Source organism: the organism of the source record quoted next, unplaced genomic scaffold (assembly GCF_019419815.1).
Source record: "Pyrus x bretschneideri cultivar Hongxiangsu unplaced genomic scaffold, Pyrus_bretschneideri_v1 Contig24, whole genome shotgun sequence".
Lineage (NCBI taxonomy): Eukaryota > Viridiplantae > Streptophyta > Magnoliopsida > Rosales > Rosaceae > Pyrus > Pyrus x bretschneideri.
In genome coordinates, this window is record NW_025999546.1 from 1,446,861 (window position 1) to 1,462,741 (window position 15,881).

Sequence of the window (15,881 nt, forward strand, 5' to 3'; positions counted from 1 at the left end):
GACAGTCTAGCACTCATATGCATCTATCTTTCCAGCTTGCAATCAGCTTTCGGCTAACACATCACATGGCAGCACACTGCTGTCTTGTAATCAGCTTTCGGCCAGCACATGGAGGAAACTTTAGACTTTGTAGTTGCAGCATGTGTGGATACAACCTGTAAAGAAACTAACAACTAGCAGCAACCTTTTACAACCTGTTTTTATTTGAATTTCCAACAGAGACAGCTCCATGCATAAATATTTCCAGAAGTGGTAGTACTACTTTGTCCCAACTAAAAACCTATAGTTATGTCGTGGTGGGCCCAGTGATTGCGTCAGATTTAGAGGAGGGGTGTAGTATAGGGTGGACGGCCATGGCTTCCTGGACTGATAATCACCGAAACGCAAGTTCTTACTGTTACATACACAATGCTCTGGTGTATGGCTTTGAGCTTCAGTATTCTCCTGGCTCTCCAGTAGATCTGTCCGGCACAGGTTTGTGAATTAATTAGAGTTACATATGCTTTCACTTTATTTTAAACTCTAATTTTGCTGAAAAGAATATATAGTATCATCATATGATGAGATGAGCTTTCTGAACATGTGTTAATTATGAAAATGATAACGGAAGAAGTGGGGGAGTAAGATTTGGAAGCATGTCTTTTGATTTTGTTCACTTTGATTATATTTCTTGCAGCATATCGGGCACTAGCGATCATCAGCATTGGTAAGCTATTTGTCTTCTTCATCGATGGAAAACATCGTGAGTTTGGCATGTAATCTGATTTATGTTTCTTATGATTTTGTTTTAAAATTCCCGAGCAGGAGCATTAGCAGTGGGAAAGTTGATGTTTGGGGCTTCATGTGTTGTTTGGATTTGGATCATGAAATGGAGGAGAAGGAATTTGTCAATGTATAGCGCTATAGAAGACTTTCTACAAGGCGATACCAGTATTATCCCAAAAAGATATTCTTACTCGGACATTAAGAAGATGACTAATAGATTCAAGGATAAACTGGGTGAAGGCGGCTATGGCTGTGTATTTAAAGGAAATTTGCGCAGTGGTCGTTTTGGAGCTATTAAGATGTTGGGCAAGTCTAAAGCTAATGGACAAGATTTTGTCAACGAGGTAGCTACCATTGGGAGGATTCACCATGTTAACGTGGTGCAACTTGTTGGTTATTGTGTCGAGGGATCAAACCGTTGTCTAGTCTATGACTTCATGCCTAACGGGTCTCTTGATAAATATGTTTATTTGAAAGAAGGAACTACATATTTAAGTTACGAGAAAATGTATCAGATTTCTCTTGGAGTAGCTTGAGGGATTGAATATCTACATCAAGGTTGCGACATGCAAATTCTGCATTTCGATATTAAGCCTCACAATATTCTTCTTGATGAGAATTTCAACCCAAAGATTTCTGATTTTGACCTCGCAAAATTATATCCAACCGATAATAGCATTGTCTCATTGACTGCTGCAAGAGGAACAATGGGATATATGGCTCCTGAGTTGTTCTACAAAACTATTGGAGGTGTCTCGTACAAGGCTGATGTCTATAGTTTTGGAATGTTGCTAATGGAAATGGCGAGCAGAAGGAAGAATTTGGACGCGTTGGCAGAGCATTCGAGCCAACTTTACTTGCCAACATGGGTGTACGATCGATATAATGAAGGAACAGATTTGGAGATGAGCGATGCCACTGAAGAGGAAAAGAAGATGGTAAAAAAGATGGTTATAACGGCCTTATGGTGTATACAAATGAAACCAGGTGATCGTCCTTCAATGAACAAAGTCATAGAGATGCTTGAAGGAGATGCTGAATGCCTGCAAATGCCTCCAAAGCCTTTTCTGTTTACACAAGAGATACCTATAGGCGATCCTCAGAATAATCCGAATCTGACGTGCTCTAACACGAAGTTAACATGGACGTTGTCGGGAAGGTGATGCTCAACTAGCAAAGGCTCTTTCCATTTGCTTCACATGATAAGATTTGATGATTGCAAGTATCATGTATAAAACTTTGCGAAAATTGTTATATGTTGTCCTATTTTATCTTGTTTACCAAATATTTAGTTGTTAACTTCTTGTAGTTTTACCTTCTTGTCTTTAATGTGTTGAAAGTAATGAGCTAGAAAAGATGTATTTCAAGTTGATATATATGTATGAGTCAAAATTGTGACTAATGTTGCACAAAGAGATATAACTAGATGACACAACAAATTTGCTCATCGTCCACCCCAAATTTTGAGACGAATGTGTACTTTGATGGGTTATGTAGTTGTTTGCCTTTAATATTTGCCTTATGAAGAACTAATGTGACTCGAAAGGATAAGGCAACTGATTAGGGAACGGTGATGCACTGATGCTATCCACACTCTTTTTTGCCTTCCACACATACCTCTTAATTTTTTGCGATCAAATGAATTGAAGAGAATCAAGAACATAAACTAATAAGGGTATGTGATAGGTAAAATAAAAATTAACAAGGGTGTATGGATAACACCACTCTTCAGAAAATTCCTAAAAACACCTTATTGACAGTAATCTCAAAATTTTATATTTATAGACCTGATTACTTCATTTATTTATTTGCGGATCGTAACGAAGCAAGCATGGCAACGAAGCTAGTTAAGAACTGTCATGTAAACACTTCGAGTAAAATGTTTTTGCATAATTGATGCATATGGCCAGCCATTGGTTTCAAACTTTCAAGTGAAAAACCAAGCAATCTAACCTCCCTCGAATGTACTTACGTAATCCTACAACAAAACCTCGAGCTGTCGAACACATGATGGTACACAGAATACAAAACCACGGCCAACTTTTTTAAAATGCGAAAACAAGGCCGAACAATGGTATTGACTTAGAAAATGTTATAAAACCAATATAAAATACTCTAAAATTTACACATGTTCTCATATTTATAATATTTATAGTTAAAATTAAAAAGACCACTTAAGCCCGCCTAAGCCTCTAAGTGCTAGGCTCCTTCTCGCAGCTCGACAATCGTCTAATAGATTTTAGAACATTGAAGTTGACAGTGTCACCCTTTATGCATCTATCATTTAAACTAATAGAATTACGTAAACTTCCCATACATAAAACATTTCGACAATATATGCCACCTACATTCAATTTCCATTCACATTAATGTTATGTTTGAGAACCTAACATTCACAAACCAACTACAGTAGAACTTTGACAAATTAATAATTTTGGTTAAATAATATTTTTGGATGGTCATATAAGTGTTACGAAATATATAAATTAATAATTTCATGTTACCATAGGTTTTGTTATTTAAATAATGTTTTTGCTTGATTAAATATTCATAAAATGGAATAATGTACAATCTAGTTTTAGCTATAAACAAATAAATTCATGAATTTTACCCGCATAAACAAATAAATAAAATTATTGGTTCGTGAATCGAAAACTTGAATACAATGTATAACATCTGAGACAATAAAGAATACATTAATAAATTAATAAAGTATAAATTATTTAATTATTTAATATGCACTAAATTAATAGATATTTTTTTTTTGTTCTAAACACTATTAATTTTTTTTAATAATATTTCTTTTTATTTGTAAATACAAAATCCTAAGTTGGATTGATAAAAAAAATTGTTCAATTCATGCCCATTGCAGATTTTGGACGGCCGATCCATTTTTCATAATTTTGTTCAACATTGATAGTGGATCCATCTCACTTAAACCGATAGGATCGAGCTTCACATATTTGTGTGTGTGTATCTATACTATTATTAAGAAAATTCACCTTGTCAATCTTTGGACAAAATGACAAACATAGTTTTATTTTATTTTCACTTTTGATACACTATATTCATATAAGAAGGATAAAATAGTAATTATGAATATTTTGAGAAAATGACAAATATATCCTTATTTTTTCTATTTTACCCTATAGTAAGAAAAAAATATGTCTTTATTAAGAGAAATTATCTTATTATCATTGTCTCATACTTTTTTTTAAGATTTTAAAAACTAATCATACTCCTTAATAAGAAAACAAAAAATAAAATAAAATAGTTCACACTTAGAAAGTATGTGCTAATTTGCTAATATATATATATATATATGTGTGTGTGTATGTATAGCTGCACCCTATGTAAATATATATATATATATATATATGTGTGTGTGTGTGTGTGTTTATGTATAGCTGCACCCTATGTAAATATATATATATATATATATATGTGTGTGTGTGTGTGTGTGTGTGTTTATGTATAGCTGCACCCTCTGTAAATATATATATATATATATATATATATATATATATATATGTGTGTGTGTGTGTGTGTGTGTGTGTATAGCTGCACCCTATGTAAGTATAAGTCGCTCTGTTACTAATTTACTATTAGCAGTAGAAACAAACAAACGAACAAACTAGAAAGCAAAATGCGATGGCGGCAATGCGATCCGGTCAGAGCCTGGCGGTGCTAACTCGAGCGTTGATCACTCGCTCCATGGAGTCGTCTCGGGGAGCCACTCGCTACTTGAGCGGAGGCAAAGGCAAAGTCCTCAGCCAGTAGGAGTGCGCCGCCGAGAATGTCTACATCCAGGTACGCAACCCCAAGCTCTCTCCCTTAGTCTCTTTTTACTTATTTATTTGTTTTATGATACTAATTTTTCAATCAGATTTGAATCAATGTTTATGTTATTATTTTTTGTCCGATCAAATATGATATTTTGAATTTAGTGAATTTTTCTAATTGAATCAACTTGTTCTTTTTTATTTTTATTTTTATTTTTTTTATTTGTGAAGAGAAAGGAGAGGGAAAGATTGGAGAAGCAGAAAGCTGAGAAGGAAAAGGCCGAGAAAGCCAAAGAAAATGCTGATCAGGTACAGAATCTACAGATTAATTCTTTATGGAGGATATGTGTGTCTGTGTCTGGATTTTGCACTGCCCCAAATGAGATTGGCGCAAATTTACAGATATATGTGATCTCGTGCGGTAACTGCGTAATTACGAGATAGTCGATAACTTTTGTTGTTGTATGTTGTAGTGAAATGTGCATTTTAGTAAGCAAGAACACACACATGTAAGTGACATATGGATTGTGTTCATTTGCAGAAAGTGGGGCATAGTTTTCCGATGTTTGATCACTCGAGTTAGCGTTCCAATTTAATGTAAACAGAAATTACCAGAGGAAGGACACGATAATAAGAGAGAATTGTGCCTGAGTGTTCAAAATGATGAGGTTGAGATTGGAGGACTGATATAAATTTACACCGGTTTGAGGTTTAATTGAAGAATATCACCTGGTTGTCTAGGATAGACTGTCTAGCTTATCAAGCTTTTCGATGTTGTCTTATTTTTGGTCTCCTTGGCCCATTGGCACGGATGGCCATGGCCTACATTTTACCTGCTTAATTAGCCTTCACATGGCAGGCTTGTCAATCTGTTTTTCTTAACCAACCTCAAGGCTTAGGCTTACTAGTGAGAACATCTATGCTTATCATCGAGGTTTACTGCAACCTGATCATAAAAAGTCATTCTTGAGGTACATTGCGTACTTTAGGGAAAGCTATATTTTTCTCTGCATCTGGTTGCTTATTTATGAATGGGTTCAATCACCAAAAAAAGAATAATAAAAAGAAAGATAGATTGCAGCTCTTTCAACAAACGCTTTCGGTAACTTCAAATTGGTTGTTTGTTCTAGAAGAATGAGAGAAAACTCGTGGCTCTTGAGTTCTCGGATAGTCTTACAGATGGCCTCAAGGGTAAAAACGGAACATAGGTATATAGTAAAAAGTCCCTGCATTTTTCTGAAAACTAGATCATTTGTCTTCTTACAAAGTGTAGAGTATCCTTGGGAGACTGCCCTTTGCATTCCCCTGTGGGTTAACCTATGTCGCTGGTTTGATAGCCTAGCAATTCTGTATGAGTACTGACAAATTATACCACAATTCCTTTTCACCTGATGCGGTGGAATATTTTGTTGTTACATCTATCACGAAATTTTAACCGCAAATGCTAGAGTAGATGATAATGACAGACCCTAGTGGAATGCATTTGTTTTTTAAAATAGAAATGTATCCATACACCATTTATGCTTACTTTCATGTATGAGCCATGCTGTAATGAGGTTCTCTAATATATGTCTGGATGCGAGATAAAGCTGTTATGTATGAACATTTTTCACTCGTACATCTTTAAATTTTTCATGAATATAGAGCATTCTAAAATCTGCCTTGATGATGTCTTGTTCTCCAGTTCTTGTTTTGGGGGAAGCTATTGTTTCAATTCTTGTATTGAATCTGCAGTGATGAAGTCTTGGAACGAGTCTGATTATGTTTTCTCATCCTTGACTCCCTTTACAATTTGTGAAGATGATAGTGTATCTGTTGGATTGATTATGTATCACCTAATGTCAAAGTCTGTGTAATGTAACAAACCGAAGAATACCCACTCATTCTTATAGTTACTTCAACCAGATACTTGTGACGGTGATGAGTTTTGACTTGCTTTTGTCAAGTAAACACATTGAATGTTGCTTTTGTTCCCGTTGCTCTTCAGCATACACCTCTTTCCCCCTGCTTCACATTCTGTGCAGTTTGGTTTAGACCATTTTATAACACTCGAAGATGGAACTGATAAAACATTACGCATCTTTGTACAAGACTGCAGGTTATCAATTTCGTAGTCGGGATTAACTGCATAAACTTGATGGCCGGGGCTGATAAGGCGGGGCCATTTAAAACGTAAACATACTGTTGTCTTTCAAGATCTAAAGAACAGTTGAATAAGGTAAGGCTCTTCGGAAACTCTTTTGAGAAGTGGAAAGGAGAGATTGAAAAGTTGAGGATTTCTGAAACTTTTACCAGCAAGCAATTATCTGAATCATATAGATGGACTTCCTGATACTTATAATCAATGATTTTGACAGAGGAGTTGGCCGGAATTGGAAGCTCGAGAACGGTCTCTTGTTTCTCATTGCATGACATGACAAACCCAGGATAGCCACAATGATCTGGGTGTCTATCTTTGAGGATGAAAGGGAAACGGATAGGCCGGCCTTGATCCCCGCACTTCAATTCTTTGCAGCCATTCTGAGTTTCCCAAGCACTTTGGAGAAAGCTATTAACAATATGCAAAAGGAAGAGATGAGTATTTCCTTCATTTCTGAGCAGAATAAAAAAAAGGGTATTCACGTATGATAGTATAAATCTAACCTTGATTCAGTTATGGTACTATATATATATGGCATTTACCAATATAAATCATCATTGAACTAATTTGATTTAAAACAACCATCTATTCCCTTTGTCCAAATCAAACAAATTAACGTTCGAAATATGTCAAAATTTAATGGTATTCTGCTTGTAAGCGAGTTCGAAACCAATTTGTTCCCCGACCCTTTAATATAGATATGTTCTTGTATAAAAGTACAATAATAAATAAAAACAATATTTTGATTACGGCGAAGACCCTTTCTTTTTAGATAATTAAATGAACTTCTGAGAAATATACTAGCTACTTTTTTCAGTGCTGGTCTTTTTCATTTAAGTAATGCTAGGGAGACTTAATTTGAAGACTAAACTTTAAAAACTAAATGACATGAAAGTTGATGATTGATTTATTAGACGTCCTTATTTCTATTGATAACACATCATTTAGTTTGCAATTTTAGTCTCCAAATTTAATTTCCCTAACATATCTCTCTTCACTTACTCTAACCAAAAATTACTGAGCTATCATGACGCCCTCCCAATATTTGTCCAACCAACGCTGTCTTGACTTTTTGTTCTTCTTCCATAGGCCATTCACGAGCAGGCAGGAAAAGTCGAAAAGCCCTGTAAGTCCTTCAACAGTAGTGGGAATTTTTGCCTAATAAGTGGGTTAATTGCTGAGTGTCATACTTGAGTCCCTTGAACTAATCAAAACCAACGTGGAAGGCCTTATCTGATCATAAGAGCAACTAGGTCAGCTCTCCTATTCGAGAGAGAGAGCCCATAGCTTGCTCTCTCTTCATGGAAAGTGGAAGGGCTTGTCTGCTCGGTTTGTTGTTGTGGCGTTTCTTGCAATTGGCTTATTGGGCGAAACTTCTAACGCTGTAGCGTCATCATGTCCGCCTTGTTCCTGTGGCAATATCCAGAACATAAGCTACCCTTTTCGACTCAGCGATGACCCGAAGAATTGCGGTCACTCAATGCATAATCTGTTTTGCGAGGACAACGTGACAGTGTTACGCCTTAACTCGGGAAGATACTACGTAAAGTCAATCAACTACGACAACAACACAATCCGAGTTGTAGATCCTGGTTTTGATCACAAGAATTGCTCCTCCATTCCTCTCCATTCTTTATCATCCGATTCATTACGTTTTGAATCTCCGTATATTGTCTATAACTATGATGGCCATGGTGATAGAGTATGGATTTCAAGAGCTATAACTTGCTTCAACTGTGCTAGACCAGTGAACTCATCGCTGTACGTGGATGCAGCTCCATGCACGAATATTACTAGAAGCAGTGGTAGTACTACTTCTTTGTCCCAACTAAAAACGTATAGTTATGTCGCGGTGGGCCTAACAATTGCGTCAGATTTGGAGGAGGGGTGCAGTAATAGGGTGGACGGCCATGGCTTCCTGGACTGAAAATCACCGAAACGCTACTTCTTACTGTTACATACACAATGCTCTGGTGTATGGCTTTGAGCTTCAGTATTCTCTTGGCTCTCTAATAGATCCGTGCCGCTTCACAGGTTTGTAAATTATTTAGAGTTATAAATGTATTCTCTTTTTTTTTTTTAACCTTCAATTTTGCTATAAAGAATATATAGTATCATATGATGAACTTTCTGAACGTGTTAATTATGAAAATGTTAACGCAAGAAGTAGTGGGGGAGTAAGATACGGAAGCATGCGTTTTGATTTTTTTCGCTTTGATCATATTTCTTGCAGGATGTCGATGGGGAATAGTCTTCAGCATGGGTAAGCTATTTAGTCTTCTTCGTCGATGGAAAATATCATGAATTTGGTATGTAATATGATTTACGTTTTCTTCTTAAAAACGTGGTGCAACTTGTTGGTTATTGTGTTGAGGGATCAAACCGTTGTCTGGTCTATGACTTCATGCTGAACGGTTCTCTTGATAAATATGTTTATTTGAAAGAAGGAACTACGCATTTAAGTTAAGAGAAAATGTATCAGATTTCTCTTGGAGTAGTTCGAGGGATTGAATATCTACGTCAAGGTTGCGACGTGCAAATTCTGCATTTTGATATCAAGCCTCACAATATTCTTCTTGATGAGTATTTCAACCCAAAGATTTCTGATTTTGGCCTCGCAAAATTATATCCAACAGATGATAGCATTGTCTTATTGGGTGCAAGAGGAACAGTGGGATATATGGCTTCTGAGTTGTTCTACAAAAATATTGGAGGTGTCTCGTACAAGGCTGATGTCTATAGTTTCAGAATGTTGCTAATGGAAATGGCAAGCAGAAGGAAGAATTTGAACGCATTGGCAGAGCATTCGAGCCAACTTACTTGCCAACATGGGTGTACGATCGATATGATGAAGGACAAGATTTGGAGATGGGCGATGCCACTGAAGAGGAAAAGAAGATAGTAAAAAAGATGGTTATAACGGCCTTATGGTGTATACAAATGAAACCAGGTGATCGTCCTTCAATGAACAAAGTCATAGAGATGCTTGAAGGAGATGCTGACTGCCTGCAAATGCCTCCAAAGCCTTTTCTGTTTCCACAAGAGATACCGATAGGAGATCCTCAGAATAATCCGAATCTGACGTGCTCTAACACGAAGCTAACATGGACGTTGTCGGGAAGGTGATGCACACCTAGCACAGGCTCTTTCCATTTGCTTCAAATGATAAGATTTGATGATTGCAAGTATCATGTATAAAACTGCGAAAATGATTATATGTTGTCCTATTTTATCTTGTTTACCAAATATTTAGTTAACTTGTTATAGTTTTGCCGTCTTCTTGCTTTAATGTGTTGAAAGTAATGAGAACAGATGTATTTCCAGTTGATATATATGTATTTGTCAAAATTTTGACTAATGTTGTAGACATAACGAGCTATAACTAGATTATACGACAAATTTGCTCACCAGGTCCACCCAAAATATTGAGGCAAATGTGCACCTTGATGGGTTAAGCAACTGTTTGTCTTCAATATTTGCCTTATATGTGACTTCAAGGGATAAGGCAATTGATTAGGGAAGGGTGGTGCTATCCACACACCAATTTTTGCCTTCCACAAATTCTTCTCAATTTTTGGCGGTCAGATCAAATAAATTGAAAATGATCAAATGACAAATTTTATAGGGATGTAGGAGAGATAATATAAAAGTTAATAGAAGTACGTGGATAGCACCCCTCTTAAGAAAATGACTGGAAAATATGCATGTGTTGTGTTCTTTATTTAAATAAAAAGGTGGTGGAGTCCGATTTGCCTAAACTTTCCATAAGGCAGTTGCCTAGTCTCTTAGAGCCAAGTTTGCTTATGTGACTCATCAAATTTAATTGCTTAGGCATTTGCCTAGTCGTTTAAAGATGCTTTTAGGTAAGTGGCTCTATTATTTGCCTTGTCACTAAATCGGTAGCTAATTCGTAATTTAACCCATGATATCAAGGTGAATTATTGCCTTTTTTTTTTGGAAGAAACAAATGTTGTTGTTGTTGGTTTTTTTATTATTTTATTATTTGTTTCTTTCTAGAAATAAAAATTTATCATTCCAACTCAACCAACTTGCAAGGTCACTCTCAACAAAAATGAGGTTTATTCACTAAAATCAACAAAAATGAGGTTTATTCACTAAAATCAACAAAAATGAGGTTTATTCACTAAAATCAACAAGGTTAAATCCTTTGTGTGTGTGTGTGTGTGTTTTTTTTTTTTTTTTTTTGGTTTGTTTGTTTATTCCTTGAGTGCCACTTGAAAACATCGCTTTGACAATAATCTCAAAATTTTATATTTATAAATTCAATTACTTCATTTCTTATTTATTCAAGGATCGTAACGAAGCTAGTTATAAATTATCTTGTAAACACTTTGAGTAAATATTTTTGCATAGTTGACGCATATAGCCAGCCATTGGTTTCAAACTTTCGAGTGAGGCAGTCTAACATACTTCCAATGCACTTACGTAATCATACAACAAAAACCTCGAGCTGTCGAGCACATGATGGTACACAGGAAAAACAAAACCACAGCCAACTTTTTTAAAATGTGAAAACAAGGCCGAACAATGGTACTAACTCATAAAATGTTATAAACTAATATAAAACACTCTAATATTTACACATGTACTTAATTAATATTAAAAACACCACTTAGGCCTCGACTAGATCTCGAGGCACTAGGCGTTAGGCCTCTCCTTACTGCCCGACAATTGCCTAACGATTTTTAAAATATTAAAATTGAGAGTTCACCCTTTATGCATATATTGTCCAAACTAATAGAATTACATTAACTACCCATGCATAAAACATTTGACAATACATACCACCTACATTCAGTTTCCGTTCACGTTAATTTTAAGTTTGATAACCTAACATCCATAAACCAACTACAGTAGAACTTCCACAAATTAATAATCTCGGTTAAATAATAATTTTAGATAGTCATATAAGTCTCACGTAATATATAAATTAATAATTTCTTGTTACTATAGTCTTTGTTTATTTAAATAGAGCTTAGGCTTGGTTAAATGTTTATAAAATAGAATAATGTACTACATTGAATAATTTACAATCTAGTTTTAGCAAAAAATAAGTGGGATGTGCTATCCATACACACTTTTTTACTTCTTACACATTTTCTTAATTTGCGGATGTCGGATCAATTGAATTAAAAATAATCAAAGGACAAAAATTAATAAGAAGTATATGAGAAGTAAAAAAAAAAAAAAAAGTGTGTGGATACCACACTCAAAAATAAATAAGTTCATAAAATTTCCACATTTAAACAAATACATAAAATTGTGGGTGAATTACATTTTACCCCCTCAAGTATGGGGTCAATTACAACCTCAAACAACATCTTTAAAACATTTTAATTTCATACATTTAGTTATATTTTCTTTTCAGTTTCATACATCCATTAAAAAATCTGTTAAGTTAACCGTTAAGTAACAACGTGTTAATTTCCACAAAATCCATAAATTCGGACCTTTGGAATTTGATCAAACGACTAAAGTTATTATAACTTTTAAAGGGGCTTTTTGTTTATAGCCGTTGGAACAAATTTCAAGGAAGAGGATCCTCTCCTAAGTATAGGATGGGGATCCTCCTGACCACGAAATCCGGGCCGTTCAATTTTATTCCAACAGTTGCAATTATGATAACTTTTTAGGGGACCCCCTGCTTAGAGCCGTTGGATTAAAATTGAACGGTCTGGATTTCGTGGTCAGGAGGATCCTCATCCTGAGCTCAGGAGAGGATCCTCTTCCAAATTTCAAGGTTCCAAATTTGTGGATTATGTGAATTTGGTGGAAGGGATCCGAGGATCCCTTTCCATCTAAGACAATAAAGAATACATTAATAAATTAATAAGCTATTAATTATTGACAAAAAAAAAACTATTAATTAATCGATTATTTAATATGCACTAAATTAATAGATTTTTCTTGTTCTAAACACTATTTAATTTATGAAGGGTTTGATTGTATTTGAGGTCAATTGTTTATTTTACGCCGTACTACAGTTTAATGGTATTTTTCTTTCCACAAAGCTTGGCTGCTTAAAAAAAAAATGCAAGAGTTCCTACTCTCACCTCATAACAACTTGACCAATATTTTAGTTGTTTTTTCAAGCTTTAATTTTTCAATTTTTTTAACACTTGTCAAATTGTTATTGGTTGAGGGTAGCAGCTCCAACACTTTTTTTTGGGTTAAATTGGGGGTCAAAAGACCCAGGAAAAACAACTAACACAGCTCCAACATTTTATTAAACAACCAAAATAGTTTTTTTTTTTCACTTGTAAATGAGAAATTTTGAATTTAATTACACAGATTGTTCAATTCATGCCAATTGCGGATATTGGCGGCTGATCCTTGTCTTTTAATAATTTGTTCAACATTGATAATGGATCCATCCACTTAAACGGATAAGATCACTTAACCGATAAGATCAAGCTTCACATATTTGTATTATTTTTTTAAACCATATGGCTGCACCCTATATAATTATAAGTTGCTCTGGTACTAATTTACTATTAGCAGTAGAAACAGACAAACGAGCAAACTAGAAAGCGAAAAGCGATGGGGGCAATGAGATCCGGTCAGAGCCTGGCGGTGCTAACTCGAGCGTTGATCACTCGCTCCATGGAGTCGTCTCGGGGAGCCACTCGCTACTTGAGCTCAGGCAAAGGCAAAATCCTCAGCGAGGAGGAGCGCGCCGCTGAGAATGTCTACATCCAAGTACGCAACCCCAAGCTCTCTCTCACTCTCTTTTAATTTTTTTTTTTCTTTCTAAACTTTGTTTTATAATACTAATTTTTCAATCAGATTTGAATCTGTGTTTAGGTTATTATTATGTTTTGTCCGATCAAAAAATTATATTTTGAATTTATTGAATTTCTGTAATCGAATCAACTTGTTCTGTTTTTTTATTTTTTGGTAATAATTTGTGAAGAGAAAGGAGAGGGAGAGATTGGAGAAGCAGAAGGCTGAGAAGGAAAAGGCCGAGAAAGCGAAAGAAAATGCTGATAAGGTGCGGATTAATTCTTTATTGAGGATATGTGTGTTTCTGTGTCTGTGTGTGGATTTTACACTGTGCCGAATGAGACTGGCACAAATTTACAGAGACCTGTGATTTCTTGTGGTGTCTGCGTAATTACGAGATAGTAGAAAACTGTTGTTGCTGTATGTCGTAGTGAATTGTGCATTTTAGTAAGCAAGAACACACACACACACACATATAAAATTGACATTTGGAATGTGTTCAATTGCTGAAGGTGAGGCGTAGCTTCGCCATGTTTGATCACTCGAGTTAGCGTTATAATATGATGTACTCAGAAATTACTGGAGGAAAGGACACGGTATTGAGTAAATGCATAATAAGAGAGAACTCCGTCTGAGTGATCAAAATGATGAGGTTGGGATTGGAGGAGTGGTATTAATTTATGCTGGCTTGAGGTTTAATTGAATAGTATCACCTGGTTGTCTAGAATAGACTGACTAGCTTATCAAGCTTTTCAATGTTGTCTTTGGTCTCCTTGGCCCGTTGGCATGGATGACCATGGCCTACATTTCACATGCTTAATTAGCCTTCACATCACAGTTTTCTTTTTTTCTGAACCAACTTTGAGACTTAGGCTTGCTGGTGAGAACGTCTATACTTATCATCGAGGTTTCCTGCAATCTGCTCTTAAAATGTCATTATTGAGGTACATGGCGTCCATTAGGGGAAGCTACATGTTTCTCTGCATCTAGTTGCTGATTTATGAATGGGTTCAATCATCAAAAAAAAGAATAATAAAAAGAAAGATAGATTGCAGCTCCTTCAACAAGCGCTTTCTATAACTTCAAATTTGTTGCTTATTCGAGATGAATGAGAGAGAATTGTTGGCTCTTGGGTTCTATCTTAGTCTTACAGATGACCTCAAGGGTAAAAACGGAACATAGGTTTATGGTGAAAAGTCTGCATTTTTTTGAAAACTAGATCATTTGTTTTCTTACAAAGTGTAGAGTATCCTTGGGAGACAGCCCTTTGCGTAAACCTATGTGGCCTGTTTGATGGCCTAGCGATTCTGCTTGAATACTAACAAATTATACCACATGTCCTTTTCACTTGATGTGGTAGAATATTTTGTTGTTGCATCTATCACGAAATTTTAACCGCAAACGCTATAGTAGAATGCATTTGTTTTTTAAAATAGAGACACTTCAACCAGATACTTGTGGCAGTGATGAGTTTTGACTGGTTTGTTCTAATTTTAGTCAGTTATTACTTCTAAGACATTCTTCCTATAGTATGACTGGATTTCATTCATTATTTCAATTCCACATACACGGTCGTTTCTCTTTTGCAGAAGGCTGATGGGACACATTAAAAGCTGAAATGGTGATGGGCACTTTGGCAGTACTTGAAAAGCTTTTCCTTTGGAAGTAAACATGAATAATAACAGTGTATATAACTTCTGTGAGAATCGCTCTGCGTTGAGTATCGGTGTTCTTTGTGGCATCTTTTCTTAAACATTAATGGGATGACTTGGATTTTCAATGATCTTCCTGTCTTTTATGTGATTGTTTTTACTCAGTTCCATTGAGTCTGTTGAGAGTGTCATTTTCTGCTCGTATCGTGTTCGTGGCTTACTTTGGTTCATAAAGTTCCACATTTATGATGAAACTTATACATGTTATGCTGCGGGTAACGGAAATAGGATCTCATTCAAAATTCAGCTTGCATCGCATACTGTTTCTTAGTGATTGGTTTGTTTTCTTTTGGTTGATTTGCTTATTTTCTGCCGGAATTAATATTGACGAATTGCCTAATTGTTCGGTATGTAATAAAACGTTTTAAGCCCGCTAAGTTTTGGATAGTTTTGACTAAACGTAGTTGATCCTTATGAATTTGATGTGTTACTGGTGCTATGGTTGTATTAGATGTAGTGATATACATGTCCTGTGTTTGGGTGGGAGTGGGTTTCTGTAAAATGATTAAACTTGGGAAATGATTTTCATACTCTCGTGTCCTTCTGCGGAGTCGGTTTATTTATATCCATTGATTCTACGGTTAGAAATAAACATAGTTGTGCAACGGAAGAAAAATTGTGTGTGAAAATCACTTCCCTTAAACTTTATAGATGAATTGTTTGTCTTGGTATTGAACTCCTAATCAAATTTTTATTGTGGTTTCTGAATAAAGTTTTGAATTTTTGGGATGATTTTGT

At 35.5% G+C, this 15,881-nt stretch overlaps 1 protein-coding gene, 1 long non-coding RNA gene and 2 pseudogenes across 5 annotated transcripts; all 4 read left to right on the plus strand.

The window, feature by feature from the left end:
* The first annotated feature begins 226 nt into the window (after window positions 1-226).
* On the plus strand, window positions 227-1,950 carry LOC103927881 (annotated as a pseudogene).
* A 2,378-nt stretch (window positions 1,951-4,328) lies between these two features.
* LOC125478219 lies at window positions 4,329-7,844 on the plus strand. Of its 4 annotated transcripts, none has more exons than XR_007259012.1 (5): window positions 4,329-4,575; window positions 4,779-4,856; window positions 6,639-6,765; window positions 6,905-7,169; window positions 7,777-7,844. It is a non-coding gene; the product is annotated as an uncharacterized LOC125478219 (long non-coding RNA). The 4 variants fall into 4 exon arrangements; XR_007259011.1 differs by having other exon boundaries at window positions 6,905-7,161; XR_007259009.1 differs by lacking the exon at window positions 7,777-7,844 and having other exon boundaries at window positions 6,905-7,220.
* Window positions 7,845-8,597: 753 nt separating this feature from the next.
* Window positions 8,598-9,913, plus strand: LOC125478340 (annotated as a pseudogene).
* A 3,320-nt stretch (window positions 9,914-13,233) lies between these two features.
* LOC103927865 (uncharacterized protein At2g27730, mitochondrial) lies at window positions 13,234-15,214 on the plus strand. Its single transcript, XM_048586108.1, has 3 exons — window positions 13,234-13,407; window positions 13,622-13,699; window positions 15,021-15,214. The coding sequence occupies exons 1-3, from the start codon at window positions 13,249-13,251 to the stop codon at window positions 15,039-15,041; spliced, it is 258 nt and encodes an 85-aa protein (XP_048442065.1). The 5' UTR covers window positions 13,234-13,248; the 3' UTR covers window positions 15,042-15,214.
* Window positions 15,215-15,881: the final 667 nt, after the last annotated feature.

Coding starts and splice junctions, on each gene's coding strand:
- LOC103927865 (XM_048586108.1), top strand. CDS start 13,249: ATGGGGGCAATGAGATCCGGTCAGAGCCTGGCGGTGCTAACTCGAGCG. Junction 13,408..13,621: donor CTGAGAATGTCTACATCCAA/GTACGCAACCCC, acceptor TAATTTGTGAAG/AGAAAGGAGAGGGAGAGATT. Junction 13,700..15,020: donor CGAAAGAAAATGCTGATAAG/GTGCGGATTAAT, acceptor TCTCTTTTGCAG/AAGGCTGATGGGACACATTA.